Genomic DNA, 20,142 nt, shown 5'->3' on the forward strand with positions numbered 1-20,142 from the left:
GCACCTACCTCTAAAAGATACAACCACTTGGGCAGCAGGGACAGGAATAACACTTGTTAGCAGAGATCAAGCAGAAAAAGGCTTCCAAGATTTTCTGTATTAATTATCTTAAACAGTGTTCTCAAAGCAAAAGCAGTACTAAACTGCTGTGCTGCAGTATTACATAACATGAAATCAAGTGAAAAAGCTAAGGTCATTGTAAGTGTAAATGTTTTATAATTAATGTAAATATGATAAAATCAGCAATTTTTTGTTCTATTCCTTAATTTAATGCCTTTTTGTTAAGAAAGGCATAAATAAAGTCCACTAATCAGAACTGGAATGTGTATATTCAAAGAACTTTACATTGTTTTCATTAACATTTCTGAATGCATATAAAGTAAACCCAGACAATTCAGCATTGCTGTTTATGGGATTGGCTTTGTAAGGCTTGCTATAGCATCACCAGTCATGCCACTGGAGTTAAACTATATGAATGTTTTCACTATTAATATTTTTGTGTAAATCTTTAGGCTCTTGTGGGTTGCTCCAGGCTGGATATTGGTTCCATATTTGCAAACGGCAGTTTTAATCTGAGGGGTATTTCCAACACAAAGAAAACATTCTCCAAGGGAAAGACAGAGGAATGACTGATTTCATCCTGTGCTGCGAGCAGTTTGTCAGAGGCAATATATCTAAGCACATGGCTAAAGTACATGCTGACAATGTCTTCACATCATCTTTGCTTTCTGTTGCTCCCCCTTCCTAATCTATTACAGATTCTTGTATTTACCTAGAAAATGTTGAAACTCTAACAGAGTTGTGCTATGGAACTTCTCAGAAAAAGTATCTAATTTAAGCTGCAATGGCAGTTGGTATTGTAAGAAATCTTTTAGCCTAAATCTTCTGAAATCTCAGAAGTTAATGAAATTCACTCTATGGGAGAATATGAAATACTTTTGGCAATATTCAACACACCACCAAGATGAGCTATTATTTGTAGAGGAAAATATTTAGACTTTGATCTTTTCCATTACTTGCTCTGTTGTAACTCCTCTACTATTCTGTAGCAAATTCCTTACTTCGAGGTCTCCGAAAATTCAGTACAGTGTAGTACCGGGAGGCTTAATTTACAATTCAAAGCAGTAAAATCCTGGGTGTCAACGAGAGCTAGTTTGCAACAAGAACTCCATTTAAGGGTATAACTGAATATCACTCAAATGTTTCCAAAAAAGCCTCCCATAATGCTTTATAGTACGCCAAAGTAAAACCTATCAAATAAGACATATTTACTATCCCAGATCATTATGCAATTTTCCATTTTATCTTTTTATTGTCCCTTCAGGTATGAAAAGGAAACCCAGACACTGTGTTTTAGCCTTATATAACAATTTTCCAAGGATAGTCAGTGAACAGTAAAAAAAAAAAAAAAAGTACAAATTCCAATTAAGTGCAGTTTTGTTTTACTTTTTTCTACTTACTTCCGAACCTCTTTCTCCTTTTGGTCCTTGCTCTCCCAATTCACCTGGCTCTCCCTTTGGAAAGAACATATATTAAATCAATGAAAAGAATCATTTCAATGCAGACAAAAACACATTTGCAACAGTCAATAGAGAAATCTCAGTTGTTTGAAACACTTACTGGAGCCCCCTGTTGTCCAACAGGTCCTCTAAGCCCTGGAAGACCTATGTGACCCTGGGAAGCAGAAAAGACAGCGTATCACAAGACAAGTATTTCAGGATCTCACACTCCATGAGATACACATTTCCTTGTAAAGCCCATCTTGGGAGGTGCTGGGTGGCCCCAGCTTCACTGACGTGACCTAGATAAAGTATACTCAGCTCTTCTGAGATCAGACATTAGGGAGCTTTTCTTTAAATTCTCTCTCAAAACTGCAAGTGGGAATTATATATTTAAACATTTTTGCACTACTGTAAGCACAGGTCATATTCAGTTCACTGATTTATTACTATGTCTATTTGTATTATCTGTGTAACTTAAACAGGATATTCCGCGTCAAGGACCATCTCTTTTGTATTTCAGTAAACAAACTGCATCACTGATAAGAATGAGTTTCCAGCCAATTTGTACATGCTGAAAGACTGAATACAATTAATGAATAATTATTAGGATCAGATTTACAAAAACACTCATGCTTAAATTTCAGAGAAAAATGTTAAGTAATTCAGCATTACACAATCACAGAATTGTTGAGGTTGAAAGGACCTCTTGGGATCAGCTAGTGCAGCCTCCCCTTCTCAAGCAGTTCCAGGTAGAAAAGGTTGTCCTGGACCACGTCCAGCCAGGTTTTGAGTATTTCTGAGGATGGAGACTCCCTAGCCTCTCTGGGCAGCTTGTTCTGATGCTCAGTCATCCTCACAGTAAAAAAGCATTTTCTTCTGTTCAAAAGGAATGTAATGTGTTTCATTTTGTGCCCTTTGCCTCTTGTCCTGTCACTGGACACTACTGAGATGAGTTTAGCTCCTTCATCTTCGTTCCCTCCCATTAGGTACTTATACACATCAAGATCTCCGAAGCCTTTTCTCCAGCTGAGTCCCAGCTCCCTCAGCTCCTAATATGAAAGGTCCTCCAATGTGTTCTAAGAGTTCATCACTGCAGTGAGACACCAGCCAATGCATCTCTGCACACTCGTGGGAGAAGATATTTCTGCTACATTACTCTACACATATGCATAGCATGTCATGTTCAAATAAAAAGACTAAAAAGCAAGAGGTATTACCTTGTAGCCCTCATCACCAGGTTCTCCTCTATCTCCACGTTCACCACTAGGACCCTAGAGACAAAAACCAAAGAACAAAATAAAATAGTTGATCTGAAATAATACTGCAGTTAAGTACAAAAAGAAAGCTGGGATTTCTCTCAAAACAGATTAACCAATGAGGTGGAACTGAGGATTACAATTATTAAAGTTAGCTTGTCTAAAGGAATAAAAATAATTGTTTTTCTAAGCAAAATGCATTGCACTCAGACAGTAGCTGCTGTCTAAAATATTTTGTATTTTGTAACTGAATACTAGAAGCTTAAAGATAGACCTTATATGGGCATAAATGAAACAGAAGTAGTGACCTCAGTAGAACTTCTCCAGGTTTATACCCAGATATATATATATATTTGATTAAAAATCTCCACGAATAAATGAAGAGACTTGTTTTCAAGACATTCAAGGAAAACCCTCTTATGGTTTCTCTAAGACAATTCATGAAAATTGAGTTCTTTTCTGAAACAACTTGCTGTATTTAGAATCTGCTCTCATTTTGAAGTTGTCCTAATAAAAAGGCAATTTCAGTCCCTCAGCATGCTTCACACATATGAGAACTGCACAGGAGCAGAGGGAATAGAGTAATTTTTCTGAGTCATGTGGTTCTTTCTGATGCATTCAGATACCTCACTAGCTCTACTTTAGGGAAAGACCCTTACTGCAGTCCCACAAGAAATGAGATTTTTCCCCAGAATTTTAACTCTCATTGTAGCAAATGGACCAAATCTCAGTCAAAGGCAAAGTGATGGGATAGGGAAACATGCCCATTGAAATAAGAATGGCCAAGACTTTCCAAAAGACATCCATCTGACCATTAGATGAAATAACAAGGGACTGCCTTTTTCCCACCTGTCTAAAGTAAAGGCACATAATGAAAAATTGGCCAGGCACCACTCACTGCAGTGCATCTACAGTTCACAAGTGAATAGGTTAGCCACCCACAGATACTACTATGCAACTGCTTGTACACTCTTCAGGGTTTCAGCAGCCTCATGGCACGTTTCCTAGAGGCAGTTCACAAGGTAGAAAGGCCCTGCTCGCAGTGTTTGAGCAGTCAGCATTACAGAGTCAGTTTAGCTACAACAAAATTGGCTGGAGTCTCTTCTCTCATGCATTACCATAATTAAGTTAAGAACCTATTCCAGACTCTGTCTTCAGTTACATCTGGGTCTTATAGTCCTGCTTTTTGAGGAGGTGAGGTATAAATATTAAGGTTAATCTGAAGAGAAGTAGGATGTACAAGTATTACTTCCGGCACAATCAAATGCTTTTAATAAGATTTTGAGATGGGTTGGTTGTTTGGGTTTTTTTTGACATGTTCATAATTGCTGCAGAGAGAGACCCCACATATGAATTCAGTAAAAGAATGGTTACAAAATACAGCACTCTCTAAATCAGTTAAATTAGCTTTGCAGTGATGATGAAATAAGTCAAAACATATTTCTGGTTAGTAAAGCAATTAGGTATAATTCAGGATAAACAGAAACCATAAAATTCTGTTCCAAAATGTGCTGGTCTAAACTAATGGCGTTAGTGTAGTTAAACACAGGGCACATATGCTTAAGCAGGAAAGAGCACATGACTGCATTTTTCAGAGAGGGATTACCAATTAAAGGACCATCATTCTACATTTTTGTACAAGGGAGTACCAACTCCTGAGACAGTGATATAAAGTTTCAGAAAGAACCTGCATTGCCTCTTGTCTTGAGAGGCACTAATAATATAATTTTTTTGAGAAAGAAAGACCTACTGGTTCACCTATGGGCCCAGGTGGTCCAAGGATTGTGTTGTCTTCGCCTGGGTAACCCTAAACCAAAGACAAATATTAAAAAATACTAACTTGGAAATTCAACCTCATCTACAATGCACACATGTTCAAATGATGATAAACCCCCAGAGAGAAGCTAAAAGTGAATATGATACGCTTCTCCATTTTACATGTGAAACAACTGCCATCCAAACTAATAGACAAAAAGTTATCTATTCCAGATGATATTTACCAATATTTAATGCACAGAAGCTCACATTTTAAATACGATTAAGTGTCTCTAAAATGCATCAAAGTGCTTTTCAGAAGTGACCAAGCAAGCTAGACACCTAGCTCCCAACAATTTAGTTTTCAGTTACTGTTTCTGAAAATTATATCAGAACCTATTTATAACAACCACTAATTGCCTATTCTATTAGTATTCATTGCAAAACTGGCTCTAATATAAGAATGTTTTTCTCTGTCAGGTGCAACTCCAAACTAATCTTCATGAAGGGAACCCTTGGGGCCACGCAGACTTCAGTCAGCATACAAATCTGTTTGCAGGATTTGAGGCTTAAAAGAACAACAGTGAATTTGACACTAAAAGAGCAGCACTAAGGCAACATCCTGCCCCTAATATTTTATATTAAGCACAGACTTTTGTCCACCTTAGTTGCACTTTGAGCAAAATCTGTGGGTGTACTCACAGGCCTAAAGCGAAGTAAATACTTAGGTGGTTCCACACTGATTATTTCTGTCAGTGGTGCTCACTAAGGACAGTGGCTACCTGATACAGTAGAATGTGTTTCTTACAATGAGTAGTTTGTGTTTTAAAACCTGAAACATTTCAACTGTGTAATTTGGAGCTCTGCCTCTGAATGACCCATTTCCCCAGTTTTGCATTTCTTCTCATATGCTTTCAAAATACTAATAGATATTGTGTGGCTTTTGCTGCATGCTGTGGAAAACAGTGGGCATAGTAACATTTCCTTCTTTTATAATTACTCAGACTGTAAGACAGTATAAAATCCATCTTCATACCTTTTCTCCTTTAGGTCCTGGGGGCCCTGGGGGCCCTGGAGGACCCTGATGACCCTAAAGAAGCAAACAAAACATGAATTATTTCTAAAACTAGCTAAAGAAATAAAGATATAATTAATTCAAAAATTTCTTTTAGCTGCTTATTACTCTTATTTTTTTGCTGCTTGCTAATAATGCTAAATGGTGATGTGGCACAAAATTAATGGGCCCGGGCAGAAAAGGTATTGTGTGCAGGAAAAGCTCTGTGCACGGCTTGATGCAGGTGAAGGGAGCCGAGCTGGTTCCTGCTTCAGGGTTAGGGCCACTGATGGAAGTTTCTGTTCAGAAAAAAGACATAGCAGTCTGGTCTCTAAGAGCAGGACTCAATCCATCTGTGATGATGATCCTAATTATTTTTCAGTGAAAGCCACAGCATCTTTGTGTCCTTCATTCAATAACCTCATTCAATCAGTTTCTGTTACTGAAACGGAAACTGCCTGGCCAGACAGTAAGCAGAGGTGGTGATGTTTGCTGAACTCTCTTTAAAATGAATAGCTATAGTGGTTTTATAGGAACTTGATTCACAAGGGGTGAGATACATTGGACAAACAATGTTTTTATACCTGTGATAAAAAATGACTGCTAGTGAACTCACCAAAAACAGTCATCATTGCTCAAGGTTAACATTTCTGAATAAGCAATTACATGTCATATAAACATATGTGATTACCTGACACTCCTAACAACATTTGTGCATTCTAGATACAGATCCCCATGACATTTATAGTGATTTAGAGCACCACAGACTTACTTAGGGATGTGTGTGTACATGAATTCAGTAAAAAACTCACCCCGTAACCTGGAATTCCTGATTCTCCTTCAGGTCCCATTCCTCCTAGGTGTCCCTGTCAAATGCAAGAATCAGTGATAGAAAAATGATCTCCCTTCTAAAATGTTATAACAATGCCTACTTTATTAAGTTATCACTTGAAAAAAAATAGTCAAATATTGAGATTTGAGCACCACAGACGACTTCCTTGTTAGGTTCAACTTCATTTGGTACAGAATACTGGGCTTTTCCCTGTTCTGTGGAAAAATGGTTGACATTTTCAGTCCTAACCTTATAATCCTTGTGCATAATTAAGATCAAAAGGATCTGAGCTTTCAGAGGTGCAGAGAAACTCTGTTTATAAATGCCAAGTATGCCAAGAAAAGCTGAGGGTGATCCCTTCCTTAGGAAGTTGAGCCCTTCTCTTGAAATTATCGGCCGTTAGGTAACTACTTTACTTCTGTACTTCATGTGTTCAGGAGCACAGTGCTACATTCAGTGGCCACAGGATCGGGCCCTGGAGCAGTGAGATGGGACGTTGCCTCACTAGTGTGGAGGCTGCGTGTGCCTGTGCATCTGTCACACAGTGTGAGGCAAGCTTGGGGAGTGTATGATGAAAGGAGCTCAAAGTTAATGGCTATACACTTCATTCAGTTAACTTCGGATGAGGTTCCCATTTAGTAGGAGTAGCAGCCCCCATCTGAAATGCTTTGTTTCAACAATGGCTAAGGCTTATTTTATGTAACAGTAAACCCCATGATTTCTGTTCTTGGAATGGGAAAGCTTTAAGGAACAGCCACAGCAGTGAGGTTATATGTGGACTATGGGGCATGAGTATTCCACAGCATGCCCTGCCATCCTGCTCCTCTGGTTGTCTAATCAGGAGCCTAACCAGAGCATGAGATGACTCCTTCCAGGTCCATGGCCCAGGTTTCTGTCTGGTGCCAGGTGCACAGGCCTCATCCTGATGCTGAAAGACCAAGGCACGCATTGGGACGCACGGGCTGGGAAGGACACTGCCTGCATCTCCAGCTACCTCAAAAAATATTTATATGTGCTACAGCTGTGACTTGCCTCTTCCCATGGAGAGATACAATTCTGCTAAACCAGAAATATATGTGTCCTTAAATTATAAGCATGTTTTGTACGAACCAAGGGACCTCGAGTTCCTCTTGCACCTTTGGGACCAATTTCTCCAGGTTGGCCAGAGTCACCAGCAGGTCCAATTTCTCCAGGAGGGCCAAGCTGCCCCTTTTCCCCCTGTTGGTGTTATTGTATTAAAAATAATAAGAGATTGATACTAAGTTTCATAATGTCGTTTATGCTTAATGGAAGTAACAGCATTGTTTAATAATATTACATTTACATACGCCACTACTGTAGTTCTTATAATGTCTGAACCTAGAACTCAAGTAAAAACCCTCCTCTGCTAAAGCCTTTCTGTTTTGTTTTGTTTTGGCTTAACCAAAGCTTAACATTTTTTGTTAACAGTAGAAACTGTTCTTAGTTGCAAAATCACATTTAAATTTAAACACAAAGTTAAATTTTCTAAGGTTCTGAATATTACCGACTGCAGAATGATGACAATTCTAATTGCTATGGCTAGTATAAAAAAATGGCTTGAAGCATGACGTAAAAAAGGGATAGACTCAATGGAATTATTTTGTAACGTAAATTCAAGTTTCAGATAAAAGGAAGGGATTTGGGGAAGATGAAAAATACTACCTTCTTTCCTAAACGGCCCCTCTGACCTGGATTTCCTGGTGTTCCTTCAGGGCCCTGTACATTTGTTAGAGAGAGAAAAAGAGATGATTGAGAAAAGTTTGGAAACATGTTTAAACTGTGCTCCAAATTGGATAACTAAGCAGGCTTTTGTAACGCAGAGAGGTGGGAGGAAAAAATCTCATTAACTACGGCTGTGAGCAAGTTAGTAGGACTGTTTCAAGTTACATCAGAAACAAGTGAGCAAGCATCAGGGATCACTTATCAAACGTGAAAATGTACTGAAAATAGGAGGAAAAAACCCCAATAAATCTTGTTCACATAGAAAATATTATTTTAGGAATAACATTTCTTCAAGACAACCACTGGATTCAAAGAAATACAATACACAACCAGATGAAAACTAAGAAAACCTTGGGGCTGTCAAGTGTGAAGAGCGGGGCCCTGACACAACTTGCTGTAGAGCACAGACCTAATTCCTTAAGTGCTGGCGCCTCTCGCTGCCCACCTCTTGGTGACTGTGTAATTGGGTGTGCTGCCTGCAGATGAAGGGTGCTATGGAGCTATGGCCCTGCTGCCCTCTAGGTCACTTCAAAACCTGACTGTCCCAAAGGGCTGGATGTGTCCACTGCTCATCATTTTCAATATGCCGAAAAGCTCTGTGAAATAGAGGAGGTAATTTAGCTTCAGCTTTGGATACAGGGGAATATACTTGGGGTTTTTTTGAGTCATTGTTGTGATAAGCCAGGGTAAATACAGACTGATTTGTGAAGCTTATTTGTTGTTTTGTAAGGTTTTGTTTGAGGAAAATGTAGTATTAGTCTCACCCCCAATAATACCCTCAGACAATTGATTATAAGAAACTGATTTCCATGTTTAGATCAGGATGTTATGATCTGTCCACAACCCTAGAAGAAGGTCAAACCAAAACCGTGATGTGAACTCTCCCAGACATCAGGGAGGATGAGTGGGGAGGAAGGCAGCTCTGCAGACGCCTTTGGAATGTGTGGAACAGAAAAGTAAAAAATTCGCTGCTAACCACATCCTCCCAAACACTGAATTGCCAGACCTGCCTGTCTCGCTGAGGCACGGCAGCACTGCTGACATTGTTTACTGTATACAACTATAATTACATATAATGTAGGTATGTCAGGGCTGAGCTGTTTTATGAGAGTTTCAATATATGAAACTTCTCTGCTTCTCCAGAACTGCCAATCCAAAACAGAAAAAAAAAAAGTCAGTGTGGTACTGTACCAGAAACAAAAATTGTTCTGTAGCACACTAAGTGTGCTGACAATTAAAAGAGCATTTTTTCCCCTTACTGAGAGAGTAGTTCACTGTGAAGAACCTAAGACTAAAGACAGCAGATTGTAATGCAGATGCTTATAGGACAGAGGGGACAGTGCTCACAGCCGTTGGCAGCTGGCCCTCTAATGTTTACTCAGACCCCTTCATCACATAAGAGCTACAGACAAGGCAACCAGAGGACTGTGAAATGAGAAAATGATGATTTTTGGTAAGGGAATCTGATGTCTGACTTGAGGCTACATACTTGCTGTGGAAACTGTGCTCTTGAACCTTTGCTCGCATTAAGAAGTTGCACATAAAACTTCAGTAAAACAGATTTTATAGCCGGATTTTAGCTGCTAGGAGTGATGACAGAACAAATACGTGAATTGATCTAACAATGTTGACTATGGATCCCAATGCTTGTTCACTATTTGACCTGTGCATGCTTGATGCCATTTCTCTCCATCTGCAATTTTTGTTTCAGTTACCTATGGCAAATGCTGCTCCCATTTGTAGAGGCACCAAAATGTTAGTTAAAGAATAAATATCTTTTAAGAGCAAAATGGAATAATTAAGTTCGTTCTTTCTTCTCTCTCCTTACTTTTTATAGTATATGTCTCATTATAGGGTGATTGACAGGGTAACAACAGGAAGGCCCACCAAAAGACAAGACATCACACCACAGCACAGAATTATCATCCAAAGTAGTGCTGCCCGGCATGGTAGATTCATTTCTGGAATCAGTTCCAGCACGGCATGGACAGCATCCATAACATTGTCTTTACAACACCTTGACAGCAGTGTAGAAAGACCACTGTTAGGAAAGGCAGGCCATGCAACTGATCAGGAATCAACAGCAGGAATAACCTGGATTGTCTGATATCTACCATGTGATAGTAGTTTCAAGTCGCTTTTGACCTGCCTTGTATTCCTCACCAGAGAAGGCACTATAATCCGCACCCACACTTCAAGAAATCCTGTGCTGTTGACATCTGTGCTGCAATAATTTTGTAACTAAAGAAACTTCAATGTTCGGGATATCACTTTTTCTAGAAATGTTATTTTTTGACCTTCCTTTTGTTGTTAAGGTTTATTAAAACAAATGACAACTAAGCATATATGAGGTAAGAACATTAGCATAAAAGCTTAAACTGGAGCCAAATCTTGTGTGCTCTAAGGTTTAATGCTTCATCATTTACAAGCTGCTCAAAATGGCATTTTTTTGCCCCAAGGAACTCTTCATTTAAAGTAAAAACTAGATAGCCCTGGGACAGTAAACAAAGCCATGAGTAGGGAAAGTGATACCAAACAATGAAGATCTGACAGCACAATTTATGGTAGTATATGCATCTTGCCAATTTCTTTAGATGTTTTTAAAATCTGAAGAATGATCTAATACCTTGAGATTACTCATAGTCTCCAAATGAAGGTAAGGATAGAGACTAATGACAGAAGGTTGTCTGGAGAGGACAGATCTGAACTGAGAGGCTCCAAGTTGTGTGGTGTAAGTACCTAGATGACACGTGGTGAGGAATTACTATCTGCTAAGAGGTTCCAGATTTACGATAGGAAAACCATTTGTCTCCTCTCTCTACCAACCCCTAAAAGCTGAACCACATAGAAAAGGGAGGCAAGTTAATTTAAAGATGGTCTCTAATTGCAATAGAAAATAAAAAAATTAAAAAAATAAAGAAGCAAGCGAAATAAAAGAAGAATTATTACAAAAAACAAATGAACAAAAGGTCGACTTAAACCTAAAAACACTTACAGGAATGCCCATTATGCCAGGTTCACCAGGGGGTCCAGAAATTCCCGGTGACCCTATCTCTCCTTTTTCACCACCTTCTCCAAGAAGTCCCTGGTCTCCAGGGTCTCCCTAAAATAAAGGGGAGGGGGGGGGAAAAAACCCAAAAAGCTTAGTCAAGCTGCTGCTACAGAATTAATTATTCCTGAGAAAAGTAAATTCTGAATCTTCAAGCTTGACAAAAAGTAGACTAAACCTGATGGGAATCTTACCGGTCTAATTCAGATCAGGCTCCAAGTAGGGTAAAGCCCCTTCTATCTCATCCATACACTCCTACGGACAGATTTTGCCTCATTCATCACCAGCTACCTGAAGATGTTCTCTGTGACAGCCCTTGTCCTGGCACCTGCTGCAGTCCCTGGCAAGTGTTAATCCAATGCAGGGAGTGGAGCAGCCTTGGGCTCACGCTCTCCAGCATGTCACCATGGAAATAAGCTGTACTTAGTTCTCCAGCTTGCATTTCTCTGTCAAGCCATTCATACCTTGCAGGCTAGATATGTTCCTAAAAGGCACAGGGAAACTATAGCATACATGGTCTCCTGTGTTAAAATTAAGTGCACTCAACTGGGTTCTTTTGACCTGGTGAAACAGAAGAAAAAGAGATTTGGGTCCTTAAGCTAATATGACTGCTATACATCTGCTACAAAAACTGAACATACCTTTGGGCCATCTTTTCCTTGAACACCGTCTTCTCCTGGAGGTCCTGGTTCACCCTTATAGAAAGGAACAGTTGGAAACAGTTATTGCCTAAACTTCTTGACATACAAGTATTGCCTTGGAAGAACTTAAGACTAGTTTTACACACGCTTATCTTTTGGACAACATTTATGTTGCTGTTATAGTTTATTTATCTTCATTTTCACCGATTTACAGTGACAGGGTCAGAGCCCTGTGAATCTCAAACACAGGAAAACATAAAAGATGATCATTATTAGAAAAATGAGGCAATGCTATGTCCACATAACACTAGAGATTTGGATAGTGGCACTGAGATTGTTTGGTTTTGGAATATACAACATGTAATTACAGTAACCACAAAAATATACCTATTCTGTCCGGAAATTTCCATGTTTATGTGGATAACTACTACATTGCTATGTTCAGTGACTCAGTTTAGGGCCACAAAAAACTCATCATTTACCAAGAGCAGGGGCACCATGGCATTTTAGAATCTTTGCCTTTCTCAGGTAGACACCAGCAACTTGCAACTTTTCATGAAGAAAGTAAAAAAGCAAGTATGAGCTGCCCTATACTAATAACACAGTATTTCAGATATAGTGCTATGGTTAAACCCAGAGCACCTACTGTGGACCAGTACCAGGAATTACTCTTCAAGGACAGGCAGAATTGTGAAATGCACCTCACTGGAGATTTTGGGCAGGAGGAAAAGATGACAGCAAGGAATTAATGGAACAAGAGAATTCTATGGTAAGACTTAAGTCTGAAAGGATATAGTTTATGCTCTTTTAAAAGTGTCCTGGATAAAATCTGTTTCTAGCACTTTAAAAGGTTTTTTCAGCTTTCAGACACAGGCAATTATTTGGGTCAGATGAAGGGAGTAAGATGCACAGGAAGAATAAGCTGTGACACAAACACTTAGTAAAATCAAGTGCCCAAATGAACCATCCACCACACCAGAAACAAATCAGCTGCTTTAGATGGTGGTACAGAGAGATACCATGCTCTGCTGAGCCTATAATGCTCCCCTTACCTCACCTGGGCTGTGTACCCATACACAGCATTATTGTGTGCTGTCATCTTAACAGCTGGGGGACACTGTGGATTTACCTTCATGGTCAAACCACTCATTCACATGTCTGTCACATGAGACGCTTACAAATTATAATCAATACTCTTTTTAACTTGATGCAATATTAAATTTTTTTTTAAGGTATCAGAAAATAGCTTCTTATTGAATTCTGATATATTACGATTTCTAAGCCTGCATTTCTGACACATTTGTAACGTACTTTCCTTTTTGGAAGAAGTTTTGGATCCATAGCTTACCCTTAAACCTTGGTCACCTGGTTCTCCAGCCTTCCCAGCAGGTCCAATGTCTCCCTGGAATATCACAAGAAAAAGAAATACTTGGATTTTAAGGGACAATATTCCTAACAATGACGGGTTTTACAGATAACGTGGTCACCATGACAATAACAGTATTTCTTAATGTCTCATTTCCTGTATCGCTACCTACTTGACTAATGAATCAGATCACTCTGATTTGCCTCTATGGAAATTTGAAAATTTAAACAGCACAAGAGAGAATAATTTTAACATTTACCTTTGTGCCTGGCTCTCCCTGCAGACCAGGTTCTCCTTCAGGGCCAGGAGGTCCCTGCACGGTACAAGACCTACTGTTAGACACAGTCACCAGTAATAATTTTACAACCACCAAATAATACAGCATCAAAAAAAAATTGATGCAGAAAACCGGCATGAGACACAGGGAAAGACACACGTCTGAAAAATCAAATTAATACAACACAGTTCTTTGTTCTTACTAGAGCCCAACAGAAGAAAAGAAAGGAGGGTATAGGAGAAGTTCAGAAATTGCACTGTGGGTCAGGAATGTATTGAAGACTCAGCAGTACCACTAAGCCTGTACCTTTCATCATAAATTACTAGCAGGCTGAGCAACCATCTATCTTTTGTAAATCTGACTGACAACTTCATCACTGTTTAGGCTTGGAGCCAAGTAGATAGAGCCTTTGGAGAACAAAGCTCTTTTTGGCGTCTTCAGCCCTTAGAGAGTTAATGGTATCAGATCGCTTCTTGTAAAGTTTACATTTAAACCCTTTTTTAATAGTCAGTCAGAAGACTGGATTTTGGGTGACTGAGGAAGCATGTTCCTTTGAATAAGCCAAATCCCTTCTGTTCTAAGAGAGCTCATCCCTCATCTACTTCACTACAGATGTGGCTAATACATTCTATCATATTTCTTTCAAAGAAATATTAAAAACAAAGCAAAAAATAGAAGCAAAAGTTAGCAAGAAGACTGCCTGCAGCTGCTTTTCTTCAACTACCATTTGCAAGGATGTATGATTAATGCCGTTCTACTATCTAACTGCAAGAACACTGCTTCTAAACAAACAAATAAAAAAATTCAGTTGCTCAACATTCACCTTCTAGATGCAGATGCCCAAAGACAGCACTCACAACAGAAAAAGCTACTCATTTTAGACTTTTTTCTTGTAACAGCTTTAAGTAAGAGTCTCTCAGCAGCTCATGGTATTTAAGTCAGCTGCAGGTAATAAAAAATTGTAGTTTCCAAACACATTTCCAGGCTTACTCAGTTGCTTGAGTGTTTGTAATTACTACATAAATGATTAACAGCTCACCTCAAAACCCATTTCTCCAACAGGGCCAGCATCCCCTGGTTGTCCTCTTGAACCCTGCCATTAAAAAAAAAAGTTGGATGCATCATTCAATTAACATTAAATTACATTCTATAGTCTTGACTTTGTCTCTTCAGAACTCTTCAACTGGCATAAAGAAGTATATTTCATTGTCTTTCCTCCTGGATCCAATGCTGTTTATAAGTACCATGATGGCGTAAGACCCCATTGCCAGTCTTGACGCACTGAAATAACAGATTTCAAATAACAGCACAGATGTCTTTTCTCTTAGACCAAAAGTAAATTATTATCTGAGCTAAGCTCTCCTCTTGATTAACTGAGACTTTGTTTAATTAAGGTTTGTTAGACTGTCTGGCTTTCTTTGTGGAAAAGCCTACAGTCTGGTATGGAATTAACTGAAAACAACTACTGTGTGCTTCACCGTGGATTTAGCAATGTTAGTACAGGACAGTCACTGAGGTGTAATGGACTAAAGGCTGGAGCCTTTTTGGTAATACTACTAAGTATACTACAAGCATTTTCTTATAAGCCCTACCATATACGTAAATGTATTGCAGTAACACAATGGGATTGTTTCTAAAGCAGCATGCTCAAATTCTCTGTGCATGTTAGATTGTCCATCCCACTCACAGAGCGGGGTTTGTGAGCTGAGGGGTAGAGGTTGCCTGTAACAGTTTACAGCTGATTCCGCAGCCACTATGAATGTATGTCAAGACAAATCAACCCTCTGGATGTATGCAATCTTTGAACTTTCAGAAAGTTCATATCCATTTACCCCTTTGGGACTCATCTGTGTTTAAGTACATTCTAATTTCAAAATATTTTGTTGATTTATTATTTTCACGTAAAAGAAAGATACTGCTACCTATATTTAGGATAGAAGCCTTTAAGCAAATGTTTACTCTTTTTTTGTTTTACTTCCTCTCACAAACTGCATATGGTTTTGCTCCTCCTGATAACTTGGCAGTGATAATGCAAGTATATTCTTCCCTTCTCTTGTAACAACAATATAAACTGCCTGTTACTGAGAGGATTTCAGCAGATGCATATATTTTACCCTATAGCTTCATTTAAGTGTGAACAACTGAAACTGCAGTTAATTTCCATTTGAGAAGTCACTTGGTCCTAAACTAAGTTCATTGGTTTTCATTTGCAGCAACTCCACGGCATTCTGCTAGGCACAGCATATAAATTTGATTCATGAGGCAAGTATTTCTTCATAATATTAACATGAAGCTAAGTCTGCTGGATTGGTAATGTATCTTTCCCCTGAGACTTTAGATTTTTGCACTATAAAATGGCAGCCTTGTCCCAAGGGCCCCTAGGACAGCACACACTCTTTCACTGTATTTATATAACCTGATTTACCTCCAGAGATGGTGATGCAATACTATTCTTGTCATGGCTAAATCTTGCAGCACTTTCCATATATTTGCTGCAGATCCTGCGTAATCTTTTGTTACAATATTAGCTACAGAAAAGTGAGCGTGGCTTTGAAATAATAGCAATCAAAAGAATCCATCCAGCAGAGGAATGTCTGAGGTTTACAGCCTCTTTTTTGTTCAAATTTTAACCTGCCAAATAGATGTGGTCCCTGAGTTCCTGAATAACTACCCTAAAATCTGCCTGAAAAAAATACCACTAATATCTGTATTAGCACATACATTTACATAATCCATAATGTAGATGTCTACCTCAATGCAGCACAATGCCACAAAAAATTGTGGTCCAGATTCTGTCATGGTCTCCTATGTTGCGCAACCCTTACTACAGTGCTTCCCAACATGATTTAACAGGTCTCCTTATGAACAAGTTATGCTGAGCAAGGAAGTAGACTCTAGCCCTGAAGCTTTAGAACCTTTACCCCACAATTCCTGCCTAACCACAGCTGGCAACACTGAATCTTGGTAAAACAGAACTTGAGTTACCAGGGAATTCAGTATAATACGTGGAAAAAAAATTAAGCTGGCATAAGGATTGACTTACTGGCTCTCCCATTGGTCCCCTGTCTCCTGTGGTTCCAGGAGGTCCAAGCAAACCCTGGAAGATTAAAATAAAAAATAATTGGAAACAAGCTGTTTCATATTCTGTGAAAAACCACTTCCTCTCTTCTTTCTGCTCACTCAATAACTTACTCAGAAACACCCATGAAATATGTGCAGCCTTTTCTTCTGGTTGACAGACATTGCGACATCACCAGCTCCTGTGGCAGGTGAGGGTGTCCTGAATAAATCCTTCCTTGGTTTCTATTATATAGGGATGGGTCTTAGCTGACCATTTACTAGGTCCTCTTCATTCTCCTCAGACCCATGTGCTGCCTGTGCACACAAACTGGACCTGAACGCAATGTTACAGATGTCCTGACCTACAAACTGTATCTGAGAGGATCAGTAGGTTCACAGCCCACTCTTCCTTCTGCTCAACCTGGCTCACAGCATATGTGTCTCATACTCTTTTCTAGAAACTGTAGCTGTAGGAGTAATAGAGCAGTATCTTGTACTTTGCAATAAATTTACTAATCCCCATCATTTCAGCCTAATGAGGTTTTGCTTCATTCATTTCTGTATATATGAATACATCAAAGTCCCAGCAAATGAAGAGGAAATGAAAACCCATTGTGTCAAAGGTGACAGGCAACAAGCTCCTCAATCTGAGCAGAAGAGGCAAGACAAGTACAGTGACAACCAACATTCTGAGCCTCAATTTCAGCACAAAATCACCATCATTACTGCTTTTTTTCTGCTCTTCTGCTTCCTTCCGTAATGAAAATCCAACACAATTTGGACTGACTTGAAACCTTTGTAAAAAAAAGCCTCCAACAGAACATGTTATATTTCTGTTGAATTCCACCCTAAACTGAGGAATTTCCTCCTATCCATGTGATACACACTTTACAGGTTCTTCTATGTTTATCTCAACATTGATAATACACATCTACTCTAAAATCTATCAAAGAATTATTTTTCTATGCCACAATGACTTTCTCCCTTAAAACTACAATAAAACAACAAAAAACCGCAAAGCAACTTCTAGGATCCCATTACTAACTACAATGACCATCTCTTCTGCTGCAGTTTGCTCTCATATTGCATTCTGTGGATCATCACCCAGGAAAACACTGATCTTGTAGCAGACTAGACCACATTCACGCTTACTTTCACTTCTGCCCCTAATTCTTTGTATGAATAAATGCAAACTGCACTGTCAAAGCATGATATTTTGTGGATATTTTTTTTTTTTAGAAATACTACAGAATTTCATACTCACAAGTGCACCCTGATCTCCTCTTTCTCCTGGATTTCCAGCTTTACCCTGGTCAAAGAGAAATATTGAAAGACAATGATGGCTTCAGATAATTTCCAAACACCATTCAGAAATTAGTAGTAACCATGTTGAGGCTTACTACAAGGATTGGCTCCTCCAATACTTACAATGAGCCCAGGAACTCCTTTCTTTCCTGGATCACCTCTTTCTCCCTGATAAATAACCAACAATGTGTGAATTCTATGTGCATTGGCTAGATAAACTGCATACAGTTGCTGTCAGTTAAACGCTGGGTAACTGCAGAAAGTGCAGATTCAGGCTTAGAGGGGCTTACACCATAATAAGGAACTATCTGAAGAAGGCAGAAATTTACACATCTCCTCCCGGATTAAACAGAATTTTATGGCTTCTGACATTCTGACATGCTGGGTTTTCTGTTGTGTTGTCATTGTGTCGTGTGCCCCCCCCCCCCCCCCCCGTTATGTTCTAGCTCAACGTTTTGTATAGTACTGAGCAATGCAAGCACTCACCTTAATGCCTTGTGGTCCCAGTTCTCCTGGAGGACCGTCCAGACCTCTTGGCCCCTGAATATCGAACAAGTGATTTGGAATATTAATTATGCATTATGTTTGGTTATCTTCAGAGAGATACAACATAAGCTTTAGGACAGCGGAAACATGCTTTGTTAGCACAAAACCCAGTTTTCATTATATGTTAAGCGTGAAATAAAGCTTCAAAGAATGAAACAGGTTTCTGGTTTGCTGAAATATGAATTTAAGAAGAAAGATTGTTTTTGAAAAATATGTAAACAAAATGTTCAGGGTCTCTGTTGAAGCCAGCTTGCAGGCTGATATTTTCTGCTTTCTTTTCCATTCACTTTGTATTCATGCAACAGACAATTATTTAGAAGAATTTAGGTGAGCATTGGTTATACGGAGTGCTTGCTTTTGAGTATAAGTTCCATATGCAAAAATCCAGCTTGCTAGTAAGACTCTAAAACAGGCAGATAAAGTTCTTCCATTAGTAAACCAATTTGAAGCAAGATTAAAAGCAATGTATAATCTTGCATAGCAAACCACTCTATTGTTAAGACTAAAACGTCTCTTGTAAATGGACTTTTTACAACCAACAGATGAACAAAGATAACCTGTTATATTGCCATATTACAATATAGCAAAGATTTATTGCCAAAACATTCAGAAATGATTACTTAAGATTGGAAATCTAAATCCATTAATTTACAAGCAAAAGAAAAATCCTTCAAATTGATCACAAGCAAAATGGAAAATATTTTATCCATGCTGACTTAGGAGGTTATTTCCATAATTCTAAACTCCATGACTGTTTGGGTATGGAAAACAAGATTAAAACCAGTTAATAACAACCTAAAACCAATAACCACTTAAAACCAAGAGCTAGATAAGTATCAGAGTCAGGCTATTTACAGCGATGTACAGTGGGAGGGTGAGACATAACAGTTTTCCTGGTGGCATCTGGCATGATGCCTGGGCTGGCATCAGAGGGAACTAGTATGCTGCTATGGCAGTGCCTCGAGGAAAATAGTCTGCATTTTCAGAGTGCATTTCTGAGTTGTAGAGAACCTTACATCTTGGGTCATGGTCTATAGTGCAGGGCATGAACTCATGACCGATTTCCAGAGAGTTTTAATACTGTTCTAACAGGCAAGAATAGGGGCTTGTAAAATGACTTTGTTGGAAGCACATCTGATTTTATTTAGATTACTTTCTCCTCAAAAATGTCTGTGACTTCCATGTCCCACCTGTATTTTTTTGAGACAAAACAGCAGAATTCTGTTCATTCTGACTTGGATTTACTGATGCACATCAAAACCTCTGTCAGAACAGATGGTGAGCACCCACCTGCTTCTCTCTGGAGCTACAGAGAAAATGTCTGACTGATAACTCAAGAACAATGTGTATCCAGAATAATTTAGGCTTTCCTCCTGACACAGAAATCTCTCAAGAAAAGGCTGTTCCTGTGAGGTGATACAGAATTATGACCTCTGGCAGAGCCAGAAATATCCCACGAGAAGCTTATCTGTCAGCATTTCAGCATTGATGGTTCTGGCCAACATGAGAGAACACAGAAACCATAGGAAAAGGAAAATGAACAGGCAGGGAAAGCTGTCTGAATACTTTTGATATCTCGGTAGTTTGGGACACAGCTTTTCTAAGGCTATCTTTGAGTTAGCCTGGCCACCTTGTTTTGGTCTAAGCCAGAAATGAGTATTTACAGGCATTTTTTTAAGCTAGAGGAAAAAAAAGGCTACAGCAAACACCACTCTGGGTCGCTGCACAGCTCTCAGTGAGAGAGATCCCAAACCAA

At 39.0% G+C, this 20,142-nt stretch overlaps 1 protein-coding gene across 1 annotated transcript in view; it reads right to left on the bottom strand.

Moving 5' to 3' along the window:
* The window catches only part of COL24A1 (collagen type XXIV alpha 1 chain), a 156,716-nt gene that overhangs the window by 25,108 nt on the left and 111,466 nt on the right, over nt 1–20,142 (bottom strand). The window contains exons 29-45 of the mRNA XM_080406641.1: nt 18,327–18,380; nt 17,964–18,008; nt 17,800–17,844; nt 16,519–16,572; nt 14,515–14,568; nt 13,458–13,511; nt 13,181–13,234; nt 11,833–11,886; nt 11,138–11,245; nt 8,083–8,136; nt 7,510–7,617; nt 6,380–6,433; nt 5,550–5,603; nt 4,509–4,565; nt 2,720–2,773; nt 1,621–1,674; nt 1,461–1,514 (exon numbers count right to left, since the gene is read on the bottom strand). Of these exons, the coding sequence (XP_080262767.1) occupies nt 1,461–1,514; nt 1,621–1,674; nt 2,720–2,773; nt 4,509–4,565; nt 5,550–5,603; nt 6,380–6,433; nt 7,510–7,617; nt 8,083–8,136; nt 11,138–11,245; nt 11,833–11,886; nt 13,181–13,234; nt 13,458–13,511; nt 14,515–14,568; nt 16,519–16,572; nt 17,800–17,844; nt 17,964–18,008; nt 18,327–18,380 (1,011 nt within the window). The remainder of the gene's footprint in view (nt 1–1,460; nt 1,515–1,620; nt 1,675–2,719; nt 2,774–4,508; nt 4,566–5,549; nt 5,604–6,379; nt 6,434–7,509; nt 7,618–8,082; nt 8,137–11,137; nt 11,246–11,832; nt 11,887–13,180; nt 13,235–13,457; nt 13,512–14,514; nt 14,569–16,518; nt 16,573–17,799; nt 17,845–17,963; nt 18,009–18,326; nt 18,381–20,142) is intronic.

This window comes from Falco punctatus (assembly GCF_963210335.1).
Source record: "Falco punctatus genome assembly, chromosome: 11".
Taxonomy (NCBI): domain Eukaryota; kingdom Metazoa; phylum Chordata; class Aves; order Falconiformes; family Falconidae; genus Falco; species Falco punctatus.